Raw genomic sequence first — 17,794 nt, 5'->3', positions numbered from 1 at the left:
AAGAGCAATTTCACGCCCAGTCAGAATGTCATTTTCTTGGGCTTGGAGTTGAATTCGGTCTCCATGCGAGCGCGCCTCTCTCAAGAGCGCGTTCGCTCTCTGATGAACTGTCTGACGCAGTTCAGAGAAGGGGCGAAAGTGCAATATCGCACATGTCTCAGGCTACAGGGTCTCATGGCTTCATCCACCCAAGTTGTGCCATTGGGACTTCTGAGGATGAGGGCGTTCATGAAATGGGTCTTGTCACTACATTTCAGCCCGATTCGCGACCTTTGCCGCTCGGTAACAGTGACACGCGCCTGCTCGGCGACCTTGCGCCACTGGGAGAGCGAGAACTTTTACGCACGGGGAACCCCTCTGGGGGCGGTTACGATACGGAAAGTTGTGACGACAGATGCGTCCTTGACAGGCTGGGGTGCCACCCAGGAGGGCAGAACGGTGAACGGTCTGTGGCCAAACAGACTACGTTCAGCGCACATAAACTATTTAGAGCTTTTAACCATTTGGAAAGCTCTGAATCATTTTCTGCCTCGCCTGCAGGGACATCACGTTCTAGTACGGTGCGACAATACCACGGCTGTGGCTTATATCAACCGTCAGGGCGGCATGCGCTCGTCGAAACTCCACGCTCTAGCTTACAAGCTTTTGGTGTGGAGCAGACGGGTTTTCCTGTCGTTACGCGCAACTCACGTTCCGGGCATTCTGAACAGAGGTGCGGATCTGCTATCAAGGGGAAACCCAATCTACGGAGATTGGCGTCTTCACCCTCAGATAGTGGAAATGCTATGGATGAGATTCGGACGGGCGAGCGTAGATCTATTCGCCTCGCGCGAAAACTACCATTGTCCTATGTTCTTCTCTCTAAGGGACATGGACGCGCCCCTCGGGGTAGACGCACTGGCCCACCCATGGCCCAGAGTGCTCCTGTATGCTTTTCCTCCCCTGTGCCTGATAATTCCCTCATTGGCCAGGGTGAGAGAGCAGGGCCTGTCTCTCATTCTGATAGCACCCAGGTGGCCCAAGGCACCATGGCTGGCGGAGATAATTCCTCTGTTATACGCCGAGCCGTGGCGCCTTCCCGTTCGCACGGATCTATTGTCCCAAGCCAACGGGGAGATTTACCACCCCCACCCGGACAGGGTGGCTCTCTGGGCCTGGCCCGTGAGAGGACGAACCTGAACGCACTTGGGCTTTCGCCGCGTGTGGTCGCCACTATTCAGAATGCCAGGGCCGTCTCTACACGGTCCTTATATGGCTGTAAGTGGCACGTGTTCGAAGGGTGGTGCGATGGGCGCGGTCTCACATCTTATCAGTGCTCAGTTCCTGATATTTTGTGTTTCCTTCAGGACCTCATGGAAAAAGGGAGGTCTTTTTCCACCATTAAGGTCTATTTGGCTGCGATTTCAGCCTGTCATGTGGGTTTTGAGGGCTCTACTGTCGGGCAGCACCCTCTAATCCGCAGATTCATGAAGGGTGCACGCCGCTCGTTGCCAGTCATCAGGAGAACTGTTCCGGAATGGGACCTCTCCATGGTGCTGGAAGCACTGTCTCAACATCCTTTTGAGCCCCTGGGGAGTATTTCCCTTAAGCTGCTGTCCTTCAAGACAGCTTTGCTCTTGGCCTTGGCATCTGCCAAACGTGTCAGTGAGCGACATGCACTCTCGGTTCACCCCTCGTGCACTAAGTTCTCCCTCAGTGGAGATAAGGTTTCCCTTAAGCCTAACCCGGCCTTCATGCCGAAGTGCTTCCCTGCGTTCACTTCGGAGGTGTTGGAGCTGTCCGCTTTTCACCCTCCACCTTTTACCTCTCTGGAGGATCAGAGGCTGAATGCTCTGTGTCCAGTCCGTGCTTTACAGGCTTATATGACCAGGACCAGCGCTTTCCGGAAGAGCGACCAGCTCTTTGTTTCATGGGCCCCTCCGCACAGAGGGAGTCCCATATCGAAGCAACGCCTCTCACATTGGGTTGTGGGCGCTATAACTATGGCTTATGAAGCAAAGGGAGTGCAGCCCCCAAGGGGCATCAGAGCTCATTCCACAAGGGGCTTAGCCGCCTCTTGGGCTTTGTTTAGGGGAGTGTCACTGCAGGACATCTGCTCCGCTGCCAGTTGGGCTTCTCCTCATACCTTTGTGCGTTACTACCGGCTGGATGTCACCAGAACCTCGGTAGCACATTCGGTTTTAGGGGTTGGGTCTTCTTAGCTCTTCCCTGTACCCTGTTGAAACCAATAAGAGTGAATGGCCCGGCTGGTCATGTTCATTCTTGCCACCAAACATTTACTTCCCGTTATGGGTTTAGTTTATGTGCCTTGGTGGGTTGGGGGTACTTTCATGTATGTGTCTCATGCATGCTTCATGTCCTGCGTGTCCACAGCAGTCGGTGTGGCGTCACCTTTGCAGGTTCATGATTAATGGACGTGTCAGGCACCGCCTCCCCGGGGTGACCGTCTTTCTCTGGCTTTCAGAACCTCACTGTGAGTGTATTGGGCAATCGGGGAGCTGTCCATGTCTCTCCCATAGGTGGATCTCGAACACGAGATGATGAAAGAGAACAATAGGTTACTATCGTAACCCCGGTTCTCTGAAACATCGAGTGGAGAGATCCACCAGCTTTGCCCCGCTTGCTGCACGAGAAGCGAATATACTTACTGAGGAATAGCAGCGCGCCCAGATGTTATATGCCCTTAGGTGAGGGGGTGTGGCCTCACCTGGCATTGGCTGCGCGCTTCTGTCTGTCTAGCCAGACTTGGTGCAATTGGATGCTTCTGCAGAGGTCAGGTACGGATGCCCTTCCCATAGGTGGATCTCTCCACTCGATGTTTCAGAGAACCGGGGTTACGATAGTAACCTATTGTTATTATATTATGTGTCAACTAAGTTACCCAAATAAAAAAAATAGTATTGATTTATATATAAATAATCCAGACTAGTAAATTATGCAAAACATCATTACTGTCAAGACGGTTAACAACTTTGGGCCTGACTTTATTGTTGAGCGTTTAAATATTGTTCATTACTTTTTTAAATTTTTAAATTGTGCTTTCAAATGCAGCATGCCTTACCTGACACAACTTCACAACTGTCCAACAAAATATGTAGGCGGAGAGGGAAAACTTAGCCCTCATGTATCGCTCCGGTAAGCAGGCGAGATGCATCTGCACCTCATCCAGTCCCCCGTCTCCAGCAGAACGCTCCAGTTCACAGCCATGCGTCCCAGTACCGTTCCCAGCGTCAGCCTCTTCCATGTTTACAATGACTTCAACAAGTTTAAAAGTTCTTTACGTTCTCACTATACCTGTCTGTTTCATGTTGGTTAAGTCATCTGGATGTCATTGAAGGCAATGGCTCTTGAACAGTGCATGACATTTATGAGGACTCAACCGCAGGTGATAGCGTGTCAGTAATGTTTATTTCATCGCTGTCAATAGTTAACACATATTTTCCAGCCCCGCGAAACGTGAGATGCACTTGCGACGCTACGGTGTATAAAAGGCAGAACAAAAGTTTCTGGTGTGGTATAACAAATTCCAGCGTCCCACGTTGTTTGTCGGTGACAGTCAGGGGGGAGAGGAGGCAGAGTTTCAGATCCAACACCTCCTCCATCTACAGTACACCGTAAACGAGCGACGCGACGAGACAAACCAGAACGCGCCCATTATCAACAGCGAAACTGAGTCCACTGCGAGCATTATACAGCGCCGTGAATTGTAGACGGAATTCTGACGTCAACGCCCAATGGACCAATCAAAGACTTCGTTTACGCAAACAGCGCGACGCGACAAACTAAAACACTCACATTCAAATCAATCAGACTATCTAGTACGCACGCTCGCTTGCACTGTAAACAAGTTAAGTACAGAATGTGGTGTGAATTATATTAGGTCAATTGGTATTTTAAGCATAATTATACAATAATAGATGTTTGGGGTTTTTTTCTGTAAAGAAGTTCGCCACAATACCAAAAAGCTGTAGCTATTCCGAGTGATTTCACATAACCTATCCTATGACCCTCATCCACACAGGGATCCCAACATAGGGCCCAACACTTTATGATAAATTTTATTAAAAACAGTAAATATTATTATAACATTGTAGTTTAAGATCGTCAAAGTTATTGTTCTTTCAAATAATGAGAGATATCATGATTTTGTTTTAGTTTAATTGTAGGCTACATAATGTTTTATTTCCTACAGTCCCCGTGCAGTTGGCATATCTCTGGTTTAAAACCCTGGACATAAAAACATTAAGCTCTTTAATGTATTGCATGACATTATTGTAATGTGATTAGAGAAAAAGTTAAAGTCAATGGCTCTGCAAAGTCGTTTTTATACCCATATTCAATCCCAGACTTGTTGATGTGATTTTGTCTTAAAGTACAGCCGGCGCCAGGCTCTGTTCGGTTACTGTTGTTTGCTTTGCTATTGTTCTGTCTATTAAGCAATGTCTGAACTAGTCAATACATTCAGTGCTGACACCTCAGCTCATCTGCTTTGGAAAAGAGCCAACATCTGAGTTTGAAATCAACCACAAATACATAAAGACAATATAAATGCACATGGATTCATAAATAGGTTTTTATTAATACTCAGTGAGACAAGCACATCAATATAAATATTGCACAGAACTATGATAATTGTCAGCTGCCCAGTCTTGAAAAGAATATAATGGCACTAAGAGGTGACAAAACCGTTTTTTTTTTTAAATACTCCATTCCAACAATATCTGCACTTTACAGTTTATATAGCCTACAAAATCATGCAACACATTCGCTTTGCAATATAGTCATTCATATTGTTAGGATATTGTCAGTCTTTCATGCTATCATCTGTAGCCTATCTAATTCTTGGATTTTGACAGCTTATCCTGAGAAGTAATATAATTACATCTTTACAAGAAATACAGCGACACAGATACAGTATAACAATTTAATTTGACCAATTTAAGTATCAAATAATATGAAAACAAGTCAGCTATCTGAAAAGCTTCTGTTCAATGCTAAAATTTTTAATGCCAAACTACAGTGCTTTTATTGAGGCTTTTATCATTGCCTTCAATACTGACACCCACCCTGTACCAGATGTTGTTACGGTTGATGCTGATCTAATGGAAAACAGGTTGAGGCCCTGAAATATAATACTTTAATAGCTGCTAAGGATTTGGCAGAAAGGGCTTCTTCGAAATTGGCTTACTTTTGATTAGAGCAATGATTGCATGCATATACAGACACTTCTATAATGTACCATTTCCTTGGTATCCAACTTAGATTTTATCTTTTCAAAATATGAAATTTTGGTTTATTTATATACACATCACCATTAAGAGAATAATAATGGCCCAAATAGTTAAGTTCAATGTTAACAGATACTGTTGACTTTAAGTTCAATGTTAACAGATATCTACCCCAATATAGATGTGCAGACGTCTATATTTAAGCAGATAACTGTCTGCACAAGGATAGATGTGAAGACATATATAGAATAGTCATACCAGGGGTTGTTTTTATGGGAATTCTGTTCAAAAACAACCCCAGCTGGACTTTTGCGGTCTAGGTTTAGTTGTTGAGTTGAAGTATTTACCAAGTTTTGTAAAAAAAAAAAAGGGGCCGAACTGGCAGAATTGCATTCCAAAATGGACAAAGACGACAAGTAAAAGTGCCACCTGCCTTCTTTGTGATGAGGCCTACTATGTATGAATGGAGCCTTTTTTTGGTAGCACTCATCAATTCTGGTCACATCGGCCAGATCAGAGGCGTTCTTTCAAAGGCCTACTTTACCTCATTTATTCACTGATACACAATTATACGTCTCTGTTTTAAACTCTAATTGGACAAATGAAAATGCAAACTTGATTCCATTGCAATGTCTCCAGCTGTCCCAATCCTTTAAAAGAAATTGCCTTTTTCTCTTCCAAACTCCAGAATACAGCTTTTCAAATAGCTTGTCAGATTGTTTCGATATGCAAAAACAACCTAAGTACAGCTTCCCACAATGTATTTTAAATTCTGTAAGTGAACTTGTGAACTGTAGTTTCAAAACGTTTTCTCTATTAAGACAAAAGTTTAAAATGTGTCCGTTGGACATTGATAAAGTGTTGTAGTTATTGCACTAGTATGTCTTTGATACTTGATTTGAAAACTTGCAATAAAAAATAGCAGTGATTGCAGAAAAACTATGGAGAGAGAAAAACACTGATACGACAGGTTTCAGACAAATGTTACTTCTCCAACAAACAGATCAACAGACCTGTTGTTGTTCCAGGCTGACAGTGTTGCTGAGTTGACAGTAAAATGAGCAAACATGTCAGATTTCTTGAGGAAAGATAGAGACTTTGACAGCTGGTAGAGAGGTCAGCTTCCCAGAGGGCTGAGGTACTGGACAGAAGAAACCAGTTTGAGACAGTCAGGATCCACAAAATCAGAATCTGTACAGGAGAAAGAAGAAGAAGAAGAAGAAGAAAAACATGTTCATGTAGAAGTAGCTCAAGGATTGAATATCACCAAGAAATGCAAAACTTTTTTTTTTTAAATAAAATACCACAAATAAACAACTTCCATTTTTTTCCTTCAAATTAAGATATAAGAAAACATTCTTAATCTAATATAGAGTATAAAATCATCCTGTCCAAATACAATTTTCTTTTATAAATTAGCATAAATTAAATTCAGTACAACCAATACACTGATGTACCTTTATAATTACATTTGTACTTTTCAATTTTCACTTTAAATAATACAAAAGTACAACGCATTACAATTTAAAGACTGAAAAATACACTTTTACACCTAACAATTAGAATGAGAGATCGTCATGTAAAAATGTCCTTTATTTTTAAAATATATTTTCTCATTTTCTTATGATTTTGGGGTGAAATATATGATGTTGTGACAGTTTCCGTGAGATTCATGCTGCGATTCTATTATTCACAAATCTCGTTCACTTTCAACATCTAAAGAGACAAAATTTCACTCATGTCATTGCAAATTATTTTAAGCAGCTGCACCAGATGAATGACTCTATACTTTGAGACAATTGATGCAAAAATCAAGGGTCTACAGTTCCAGCAGTGAAGTCTACTTCCCTTCCATCCCAATGTCCTGCACGAAAAACTAATTCCATCCCTCAATATTGACACAGTCCCCCATTGTTTCCCACATCACTGGACTAAATCGTCCATAGTGTCATGCAACCAAACTAACAGCATGAGGCTTATTCCCTAAGCCAGAAAACAGAACAGAGTCCTGTTCAGCATCACCTCTCTCAATGGGTAGCAGTCAGCCAGCTCTATACATCTGCTCTGTAGTGGCTCCCGGGTTGCTAAGAACACTCCCAGGAGCACACTGATGGATTATAGAGCAGTCAAAGCCAACATGAACCTCTTCCTCTCTGGCTGCAAGCCGAAACTGCTGGAGAGCAGCATCAGATGAGACAAGCATGCGGAGAAAATGTCCTGGTCTGATCAAAGATAATGTATGAAGAAATACAGACAGGCTTAGTCTAAATTTGGTGAAGAAATGCAGGTGGTTTAAACATTCTGTTCAAGCTCACACTGGGTTTTTTTTGCAATCATGCATAGGTTGTCAAATGTCTACTGCCACATAGTGGCCATTCGGTAATTTTGCAATGTAAAAATAACACGGTTTCATCTGTAATTCTCTCATTCTTATCAAGGTTAATTCAAAAACAAAGATGTCCACTTCGACTATCAGATAATAAAGCATGTTTGGCTGAACTGTGCCCTCCACTGTGCTGCAAGTCAATGGCGGCTTAGATTGAATACAAGCTTTCATATTTTCCAGATGCAAGAAAACAGCTGTCTGCTGGACGAAGATCCACTGAGAGCTGTACAGGAAATAAAAGTATGTCAATAGACCATTCACTACTCATGTTCAACTCGAGACCATGATATAACTATCCAAAATAATATGAGCAATATACCTCAGGGCAGGCCAACATTCAAATGCATTTCCTGTGAAGTAAAAACAAGCTCCACATTTTTATTGTACACTGGACTGTTCTTGGACTAAAAAATGCACTAAAACACACACACAAAAAAGAGAAAGTTCTGTCTCACACTCTCTTGATACGGTCCTGGTTATGTTGTGTCACAATGACATTCTTTTATTTGCTTATTATCTTCTAAAGCAGCTCTGATATGAACAGAAGCAGATTGAAGGTGGGTAAAAATCAACTTTAGCCTGATTAGAGTGACAGTGGAACTCAAGATGAGTTCAGCAGCTTCTGGTAAACAATCAGTTTACTTGCCAACAATAGCGAAAAGGCTATTTATCTAAAATGCAAACGGTTGATTGGTTCTTCACAAATTCCTATTCCACAAGAGGAAACATTATCTGCCATTGAACCCGAAAACAGTGCTTCCCTTCCCATATTTAGAACTTTTTATTTTTTAAATTCATTGTTTTTTTTTTATTTTAATTGTTTTCTCCCTCAATAACTATTATTTTTATTTTAAATATATAGTGTAATCAGCATCTTTAAGAAGCACAAAATCTATTGTGTTTAATTAATGTAATATCATCAATTAAACAACATAATCAACACAGTTTGAAAACAAGAAACATTGTCATAATTACAGAAGAAATACCACAATAAATATTTAATAGAATATATTTTGTTGGAAAGTGGGGTACTTTCCGTGTGTGCGTGTGTGTGTGTGTGTGTGTGTGTGAATTATTTACAAGCTATTCTCCTCAAATTCCATTTATTTTCTGTTTCACTATTCAGCATCAGAGCCGTACGACTTCATTTCTGTAATGTATTCTATTGTAATGTGTAAAACGTAATATGTGATGACGTAAGCTGTACACAACAATACAATCTCCACTCTCATGCTGGTACACTGCCGATATACCGAAAGCTTTCCCATCTATGTGCTGTTGCTATGGTTTCACGATTCCAGCTGAAATATATAACAAGACAGAAACGTAGGGAGGATATCTGACCTTGAAGCACTAAAGCAGCTCTGCTACCCTTAGTGCTCATTAATTTGATCCAAACACTCTCGTCTAGAGAACTACTGTATAACTCTGAAGCTGCTATGCAAGTCATTTTTAAGAAACAAATCCACTGATTATAGTCGTTTTCAAAGTGGCCATATTGTTGTATATCAGTAGACAGTGCAGCTCTTTTTTCTGGTATAGTTTGCATGATAGTTCTAATAATAGACCAAATGAAAACCCTTCCCTCCCCTGAAATCCTAATTACAAATGCAGTCCATCAATGCTCAGTGACGCACACACCAAACAACCCATAGATGAGTCTTCAAGCTTCTCTGCTGACCCATGCAGCTACAGCAGTATAATTCCCAGAAAGCCTTGAAACGCTGAGACACAAACACATCCCCTGACACAAGCACAAAACAGTGACCACTGCCTCCCTTACGATGTAATTACAAGAAGAGGTTTTAAAGGTTTGAAATCTGTAATATTATGCTTCTGCACTGTAATGATAGGGAGCGCAAAACGACAATGAACTACATAATATACAACATAGACTACATTAAACAAGCTTTAAAGAGCATAAGATGGTGGGATATACAGTATATATATATATATATATATATATATATATATATATACACAGTATATATATATAAATAATCACAGGTTATGTGCATGTCCAATTTGTTCACCTCTTGCCATTGTTTTTGAGTGAATTGAAGGAGAATATGCTTGCTGTGAGTATACCTACAAGCCATGTGAGAATTTGAGAGCAGATGGAAGGACTAAGTAACATGTTTCCTCTAAGGCATCACTAGCACAGGTTCTTCTCAAGCTACAGGGTTTACAGTCATTAATAATGAAACTTTTCTCAGCTTTATTTTTCTTGCAATAACATTGCAATTATTTGGACAGCTATAAAGCAAGCAAATACATGTAAATGTACAGTATGCATTACTTGCATGCATGTCAAGACTCAAGACCAAATGTCGTAAACCGCAATAAGAGCATGAACACTTGCAATTTACAGCCTTGGGAATGTTTCATAGAAAGGGAAGACATTAAAGAGCTGGGTAGTCAACATGATATGAAGCGGTGTCCTGCAGTGTGACTTGGATCTAAAATAATATTTAAAAAAATGCATTTTCCAATTATTGCATAATTATATTTATTTTAACAAAATATATAGAAAATAATTCTAAATATTTTATTTGCATATTACACTGTGGGTGTGGGTGGATGGATGGATGGATGGATGGATGGATGGATGGATGGATGGATGGATGGGTGGGTGGATGGGTGGGTGGATGGGTGGATGGATGTGCTAACTCTTGATTAGAAAAATCCAGCACCTGTTTAATATGGCCTTTAGTTCTTCATTCTGCATCTTCGTTCTACTTTCCTATCCTCTGGAAAGACACTGCATGATCCCTCAATATTCACAGCAGCGTTCTTGCGATAACGCAACCTATGCTTCTTTTTGGCTGGAGTTCCCTCTGCCATCTCATTTAAATTGTCGATGTGGTGGTCCTCCCCGTAAGGAAACTCAGAAGAGGCAGAGGCCATGAGAGGAAAAGATGTTGGCCTGGTTGCTTGATATACGTCTGTGTCACCAGATTCAACTGCACATGAACCGTACGTTTCCAACACCAAATCATTGGAAGCATTAGTAGTGACAAATCCAAGTCCCTCAGTCTCCAAAAGGGAAGGTTTCACATCTTCAGAAAAGCTAGACGGCCTCAAGCGATGTCTAGCATGCAAGGCTCTCTCGGTAGTTGCCACTGGCCTTTTCTTGTGTTTTGACTTAAAGTATTTTTGAGATTGTCCTTTGTTCCTTTTTACCCCTTGCTCAGATACAGGGACATCTCTTACCTCGCAGCTTGAGTGAGTTTGAGTAAAGTTGATCTTCATAGAAGACAACTGACTAGCACACTGCTCAACAAGGGAAGCTATGCTGATGTCACTTCCTATTCCGCAGGTGCTGACTGGGGATAGTAGATCTCTGGTTATTGGCTGTGGAGTTAAAGTGAACCTGGGAAGACTGGCACTGGCCCAAAGGTCTGACGTTTTGATGTGCTCAATGAGGGACATACAAGAATGGCACAGGTGCAGATCTTTAGCTCCGTTTTTCAGGGAACTCTTGCAAGATTCACAAAGAGATTGCTTGTTTATGGCCAACACAAACAAAGACCTTGTCCCAGAGCCAGGGGAGCTTACTACTGGAGACTGCAAATCTCCACATGGAGTCATTGGAGAGTCTACATTGAATATTCTGAAACACACACCACTCGTTGGGGTATTGGGTTGATTCTCTGGAGAGGCCAAGGTTGACATTACTGTGTTTGCATCATATTTTAAGGGCAGAACACCAACACTTTCCTTACTTGGCTCTTTAAAATAAATTTTATCTCTTCTAGCATTAACAGTTCTTGCTCCTCTTGGTGGTTTTCTAACCCTTGCTGACTGGGTTTTGCATCTCAGACATAAATCTCCTTCAGTGCTACTTTGTGAAGATCTTAGTTCTGTTGAGTTGCTTTTGTCTGTCCTGTGCTTCAGCCAGTTAACTATACCCATAGCCAGAGATATCTCAGTGTCGCAAAGCTTTAGTAAGCAATCCTTCCCCGTCCATTTACTTTCCAGGAGCTCTTGACCAACAAAGTCCCGAGCCAAAGGTGGGGCAAGATTTTCCTCTGCTCCAACATGGAAGCTGTACATGGATAATGGATAATCACTGCACTGGCCAACAATGCTGTCTGTTAGGTTGATTTCATCATCAAAGATCGGGGTTATTTCTGTCTCGCTGGGGTCACAGAATAGCTCATAAAGAGCATCTCCACTGTACGTGTCCCTAGGGATCTTGTTGGAATCCACTGGAGTGAGAGAACTTCTGCTGCGGTCCTCAAAACCAGGAGAGACATAATCGCAGTAGCCCTCATCACTTGTGTTCCCTTGGTTGTCACTTTTAGGAGTTACCACATTAGTATTAAGTTCCCTGATCTCAGATTCTACAGAATGGGGTGTATTTACCATTACATCTTCAGACGTGGATGTGGAAGGAGACTTCATGATAGGTGTTATGGATTTTGTTGTTTGTTCCGTAGCTTTTGAGCTGTGCCGTAAATGCAAAGTTCTGTTTAGGGTTTCCCACAACCCAAACATGTCCAGGACATCAGCATGAGCTGGAGAGGCCAGACACTCCTTTCCTCCCTGGAAACCTGCAGTAGTAGGCCTTCTGCTCGGAGCTTCACAGGAATCTTTGTCACGCTCATGGCTAAAGATGCCCTCAGGAGATACAAGATCATCAGCAAATATCTCACCACAACCAGCCTGAGATCCAAAGCTTTTTAATGAGGCAGAATCCTCACAGACATTAGCACAAGATTCACTGGAAGAATCCGAGGGAGTCTCACTGAAATTATCATTGTACCTGCTTCTTGGAAAAGTATCTTCTCTGTGCCTTGCCATCTTCCTCGTATGTTTCAATGATGGAACATTTTCACCTGCAACATGGCATGGTGTACTCGGTGAAGTTACTTTCTCATGTTTGTGTCTTTTGTGAACAAACAAATCCTTAATGGCCTTTCTAGGCTTCCTCAGGGAGATCCTCTTTTTAGGAATGGATTTGGCTATGCAGGGCACAAAGGGCACTTGAGGTGTTAGGTTACGATAATCGATGATTTTGTGACTGGTGCCAGATGTATCCCGATTCTCATGAAGCAACCTTAGAGGTGCCTCAAATCCTGAAAAGCTGACACTGGTCACTAGCTTATGGTGATGGCGCCAGTTAGTCGCATCTTTGTATCTAGGGCTCTCAGTTTGCTGCAGTCTCATTCCTCTCCCACAGTCATGGGTTCTGCTTCTTTTAACAGAGCTGCGGAGTGGTCCGTGACCTTCTGAGAGTGTGTCACTAATCTCTTGAGAGAGTATGTCCAGACTGTCTGGCACAGGCAGTGAGGATGGGCGATTATCAGTGCTCTGTATATTCACAAATCCATTATTCGGGGTGTTATGAGATTTGTGCTCTTCAGGCCATTTACTTCGGCCATGTGCCTTACTTGACCTCTTTGAATCATCTGAAGTGTCTTCGCTCTTTGATAGCTCCATGTTTTCATATACATAACTATAACTGGATGTGAGAAAAATACAGGATAAATAATGATAATTATGATATTAAATTTTTTACAAGATCAAGAATATTTCAATGAACCTAATAAACAGAAATTATAAAAAAACAAGAAAATAAATAAGTACACTACATCTCTTCAATCACAAACAAGCTAAATTTATGACTCGTTTAATCAGCACATGCTCAGTTGAGTCTCTCTGCCTGGTAAAAGTGTGATTATCTTATTATTATTATTATTATTATTATTTTGGATGTCTAGTATTTTGTTTTAATGTTTGATGCTTTTGAATCTAAATTGGCTATGAAGTTGGTGAGAAATTTCTACATGCAATAGAAATTTACAACAAATCAATCTTCAAAACAAGTAGACTACTGAACATTATTTCACACAACAACAAAAAAATCAAGATTAAAACTGCTCTTACCAGCTAATCAATATATTCACGTGAAAAGGAATTTAAACTCATTTCACATAATTATAGTGCGGGTCCCTCCATGACAGCTTAAAGAACTTCCGAACAAAGTTGAAAACAAATCAGTAATAATAACAACAAGTAAACAATCTGATGATGTTACTTTTGAGGTGTGCTGGGCTAACATTTCTCAAGTATTTATACTATACAGCATGATTTGTATTAACAAAAAAAGGAACAGTGTTACAGTTGCTCAGTTCTGCCTTATTATGATTCTTCTCAGATTGAAACGCTGTTAGGCTACTTCTAATTTTCTTTTAACTGTAACTCATGATAATACAAGGATAGTCTGTATAGCTTATAAAATAGGTCAAACGTGTATTACAACATTGAGCAATATATGACTCTACAATTCGCAATAAACAAATAACAGGTCGTAGCCTACTAATGGTAATGAGGCAGTTGCAAATGACTAAAAAATCCAAAATTACTCTGACATGTAAGGAAATAACCTTTTTTTTTAATCGTGCTCTGCCCAATGACGAGCAGTTCGTCGTTCGATTTCTTTTGAGCAACGCCTTGAAATACACGTTTTACCCTTCAAAGAAACCAACGAATTCTAATAAATAAACGGATTCCATTTGCGCGTCATTTCAACGCTCATTTTAATACATACCTGAAGCAGATTGAAGCAGATTGAGGCAGAAGGTGTTTGGCGGGAGTTGGTGGTTCACACGCGCGTGACAGGATGGGATGCTCTGGCTGTCAGCGCGCGTGTGAAGATAATTACGATAACCAATCAGAAGACCGAAGAACCACAGCATCACCACTTACGATCATAAGCCTGGAAACAGAGAGCGACGGGACGTTCTCACACTCTGTGTAAAAGTGAAATACCACTGAAAGGCATTCACAACATGCCTTGTTGTGAAGTATAAAGCCTCCAACTCAGCTGTAAGGGGAATATTAATCAATACCTGTTTATCTGCATGCAGGCATTTTAAGTGCATGTTTAGTGCTAAAAACTAATGCTGAATGTTAGTGTACAGCACTAGTGCTCATATTTCACCTCTAAATTCCTTCAAAACAGAACACATATGAAAGAAGTTTCTTGAAACATAAATGAAATTTAATTAACCTATTGAGGAACATTGAAAATAACAGTGACAAATTTATCAAAATACAGAAAAAAAGTATAGAACTAAACAGAAAGCTAATGTTGAGTTTTGGTCTCAAGCTCTGAAGTGCAAATGTCCATCACAGATAAGGACCCCATCCAAGGTACATCAGGCACAGGAGATTATCATCAGTGGCTTCTTGAATGAGGTAGTGTGCGTGGCCCTCAATGGACAGAGGTAAGCCCATCACTTTATTTCTGCTCTTGATCACTCCCTGAAGACGCTGCTCGATGTCCAGAACATGAGTCTTAGCCTAGAGTGGAACAAAATCAAATTATAAAATATTTCTTTACAACAATTACTTAAGCTTGTTATTTAATCTATAGTTGAAACGCAACAGCTCAAATTGCACATAAAGATGAAGCGCTTGCAGTACTCGAAGCAAATGTATTCCAACCATAATGCCTTATGTTTATTTATAATTCAATCCTGCTTAGCTGAATATAAAATACATATGCTATACTGTACGTCACAGATATGCATCATCATTCATGCTGAAGCAACTAATTGATTAGGTACCTTCTCATTGAGGATCTCTCCCGATTCATTAACTTGTGTCTTAGAGGAACCCTTGACAGGCTTGCTCCACTCCACCAAAGGATCATGAAGGAATGTTTTTAAAACACTGATAAGAAATATAAAAGTGATAATTATGCAACACAAATACTGTATGAAATCTTAAGCACATTCGAAATACTCAACTTAGAACAGATATTTGGTTTCGGAGATGTTATTTTTCAGATATTCATGCATTTCTACTTCAATATTCAAGAAATGTTTCTTGTTTCTAGCATATTTGAATGATTTCTGAAGGATCATGTGACACTGAAGACTAGAGTAATGATGCTAAAAATTCAGCTTTGACATCACAGGAATAAATTACATTAAAAAAAAATCTAGAAACAGTTATTTTAAATAGTAATAATATTTTGACCCTTGACCCTTCGAAAACATTATAATATCTTACAAACCCTAAACTTTTGAATGGTAGTGTAAGTTCTGAGATGTTCACCTCATGAGTGGCTCTCTCTGGTCCCTCATGAGTCTGAGTGTGACTTCACAGGCTTGTCTGAACAGACCCTCTGTGCCCATGGGCCCCATTGCATGAACCATGTTCTGAGTGAGCCGGAAGGGAACCACCTCAGGAACATCAAATGTCTCCCCCTTAAGCACCACACAACACATTTGTTCTAGTTACCCAGTAGTATCAAGTATTAGGGAGCAATCAAATTATAGACACATTCCTCATGACTTCCTCTCAAACCTTGTTGAAGAGGCAGTTGAAATCCACATGGACGGACTCGCCGGTTAAAGAGTCAAACAAAATGTTCTCTCCATGGCGATCGCCAAGCCCAAGAATATAGCCCACCATTGACATGACCGCAGTAGAGCGACAGTAAGCAGACCTGCTGTTGTACCTGTGAAATGCCACATTTGCCCCATGTGTGAAGACGTTCATGTAGGTGAATTTCTACCGAATTACCCTAAGCTCACTTTTAATAGATAATATTAAGAAAATAATAGCACACTACTGTGCAAAGATATTATGAATGTGAATAGCAAAAAAGCCTGTCATATATACCAAGAGGTGGGATCAGGAAATGTCCGTAGGAACCACTCATGAAAAACCGGTGGGTGTCTGGCACACAGCACATCTTTGTGCAGCTTCAGCTTCTCCTCAAAAGAAGCGGTTTTTGGCAAGAGCAGCTTACGCAGCTCCGTCCCACTGACATAGATCCCTGTTTAAAAGAACAAATACATTTTCACTCAACTGTGTCAAAAATGACTACATGGAGACACTGACAGCCTGAATAAACTCTTTTTAAAACAGCATGTTTTACACATCTAAAATTGATTCTGATTGGTTATTCAATATTTCATGTCCATATACAGTCCAATACTGTTCAAAAGATTGGGGTCAGTATTTTTTTCTTTAAGAAAGAAGTATTTTATGCTCACCAAGGATACTTTATTTGATCAGATACAGTAAAAATAGTAATATTGTGAAATATTCATACAATTTAAAATAGCTAATTTTCCCCATATATTTTAAAATGTAATTTATTCCTGTGATGCAAAGCTGAATTTTCAGCATCATTACTCCAGTCTTCAGTGTAACATGATCCTTCAGAAATCATTTAAATAAGCTGATTTGCTGCTCAAGAAACAAAATACATTTTTTCCAGGATTCTTTAATGAACAGAAAATTCAAAAGAACAGCATTTATTTTGAAATAGAAACCTTTTGTAATACCTATATATAAAGGTATTAATTTCTTTAAAAAAAAAAAATCTTACTGGCCCCAAACTTATGTACTTTATATTAATTTATTTGGCGAGTAGCCATGTAATTAGCAGGAGAATGTACTGTGAGCTGGTCATTATCCAAAATAAAGCACTTGAGAATGATACAGTGTTTATTTTATGATAATGACAAGCTTTCTGTTAGTTACTGACCACAAATATTAAAAAGTTGTAATTAAATATGAAATAACAAAATGTTAAAAAGAAGTCATGTAACAAATGTACAATCCGTTATGGATTAGTGTTAAATCACTGTCAAGTTATACTATGCAACACATGACATTATTCCATTAAACACTGTATATCAGTAGATGCTATGAAATCAGCACACCTTTCTCTTTATACAGCTTTGTGAGGATGTGGCGTAAACCCGCTGTGTTGTTGACCCACTCTATTATGCCGCACTCTTCATTCAGAGGGATGACGGCGTATGTTCGAATGCGCAGATCCCTCCGTCTAGACTCTGCATCTTTCCTCAAAGACTAACAAACAACGGCGCATTTTTATTATGCAAGTTCTCGGGGAACTGCGGTATTTAGTGAACAGCACTATGCTACTACCTTATTAATGAGACAGTTGAACTCCATCAGCCTGCAGTCTTTCCTCAGGTCATCTTTGGGTTTGCACATCATGGTGTAGAACTTTCCATCCGAGCCTTTGAGCGAGATCTTTTTAGGCTTCTGCAAGGATGCCAAGATCTCCACCTTTTTGAAATGAAACATATAATGGTATCATGAATAATTCATCTTTTAAAATGAGAGTGAATGTGATGCATCATGTGCCCAAAAAACCGGGGAATGGTGAAACAGGAGGGACTGA

General features: G+C 40.5%; 3 protein-coding genes across 7 annotated transcripts in view; all 3 read right to left on the bottom strand.

Annotated features, from left to right (window-relative positions):
• The window catches only part of arhgef4 (Rho guanine nucleotide exchange factor (GEF) 4), a 92,600-nt gene extending 88,920 nt beyond the window's left edge, over nt 1-3,680 (bottom strand). For 4 of the 5 annotated variants that reach the window (XM_077225154.1, XM_077225195.1, XM_077225169.1 and 1 more), the window contains exon 1: nt 3,062-3,680. In XM_077225154.1, the coding sequence (XP_077081269.1) occupies nt 3,062-3,244 (183 nt within the window). In that variant the 5' untranslated portion in view covers nt 3,245-3,680. The remainder of the gene's footprint in view (nt 1-3,061) is intronic. The other variant, XM_077225162.1, reaches the window with a different exon arrangement.
• Nucleotides 3,681-4,555: 875 nt separating this feature from the next.
• amer3 (APC membrane recruitment protein 3) lies at nt 4,556-14,258 on the bottom strand. Its single transcript, XM_077225141.1, has 3 exons — nt 14,171-14,258; nt 10,308-13,081; nt 4,556-6,419 (listed from the first exon to the last, which is right to left on the bottom strand). The coding sequence occupies exon 2, from the start codon at nt 13,057-13,059 to the stop codon at nt 10,324-10,326; it is 2,736 nt and encodes a 911-aa protein (XP_077081256.1). The 5' UTR covers nt 13,060-13,081; nt 14,171-14,258; the 3' UTR covers nt 4,556-6,419; nt 10,308-10,323.
• A 343-nt stretch (nt 14,259-14,601) lies between these two features.
• atr (ATR checkpoint kinase) overlaps nt 14,602-17,794 on the bottom strand; it is a 34,271-nt gene continuing 31,078 nt past the window's right edge. Inside the window, exons 41-47 of the mRNA XM_077225125.1 lie at nt 17,536-17,679; nt 17,307-17,457; nt 16,255-16,411; nt 15,937-16,090; nt 15,685-15,836; nt 15,192-15,297; nt 14,602-14,925 (exon numbers count right to left, since the gene is read on the bottom strand). Of these exons, the coding sequence (XP_077081240.1) occupies nt 14,752-14,925; nt 15,192-15,297; nt 15,685-15,836; nt 15,937-16,090; nt 16,255-16,411; nt 17,307-17,457; nt 17,536-17,679 (1,038 nt within the window). The 3' untranslated portion in view covers nt 14,602-14,751. The remainder of the gene's footprint in view (nt 14,926-15,191; nt 15,298-15,684; nt 15,837-15,936; nt 16,091-16,254; nt 16,412-17,306; nt 17,458-17,535; nt 17,680-17,794) is intronic.

The sequence above is a fragment of the Siphateles boraxobius genome, unplaced genomic scaffold, assembly GCF_051911475.1.
Source record: "Siphateles boraxobius isolate OS27281-9 unplaced genomic scaffold, OSU_SipBor_1 1, whole genome shotgun sequence".
NCBI classification, from domain to species: domain Eukaryota; kingdom Metazoa; phylum Chordata; class Actinopteri; order Cypriniformes; family Leuciscidae; genus Siphateles; species Siphateles boraxobius.
This window is presented reverse-complemented; position numbering and strand designations above follow the sequence as displayed.

What these genes read in the sequence shown, in the direction of transcription:
- amer3 (XM_077225141.1), bottom strand. Translation starts at nt 13,059, where the DNA reads ATGGAGCTATCAAAGAGCGAAGACACTTCAGATGATTCAAAGAGGTCA.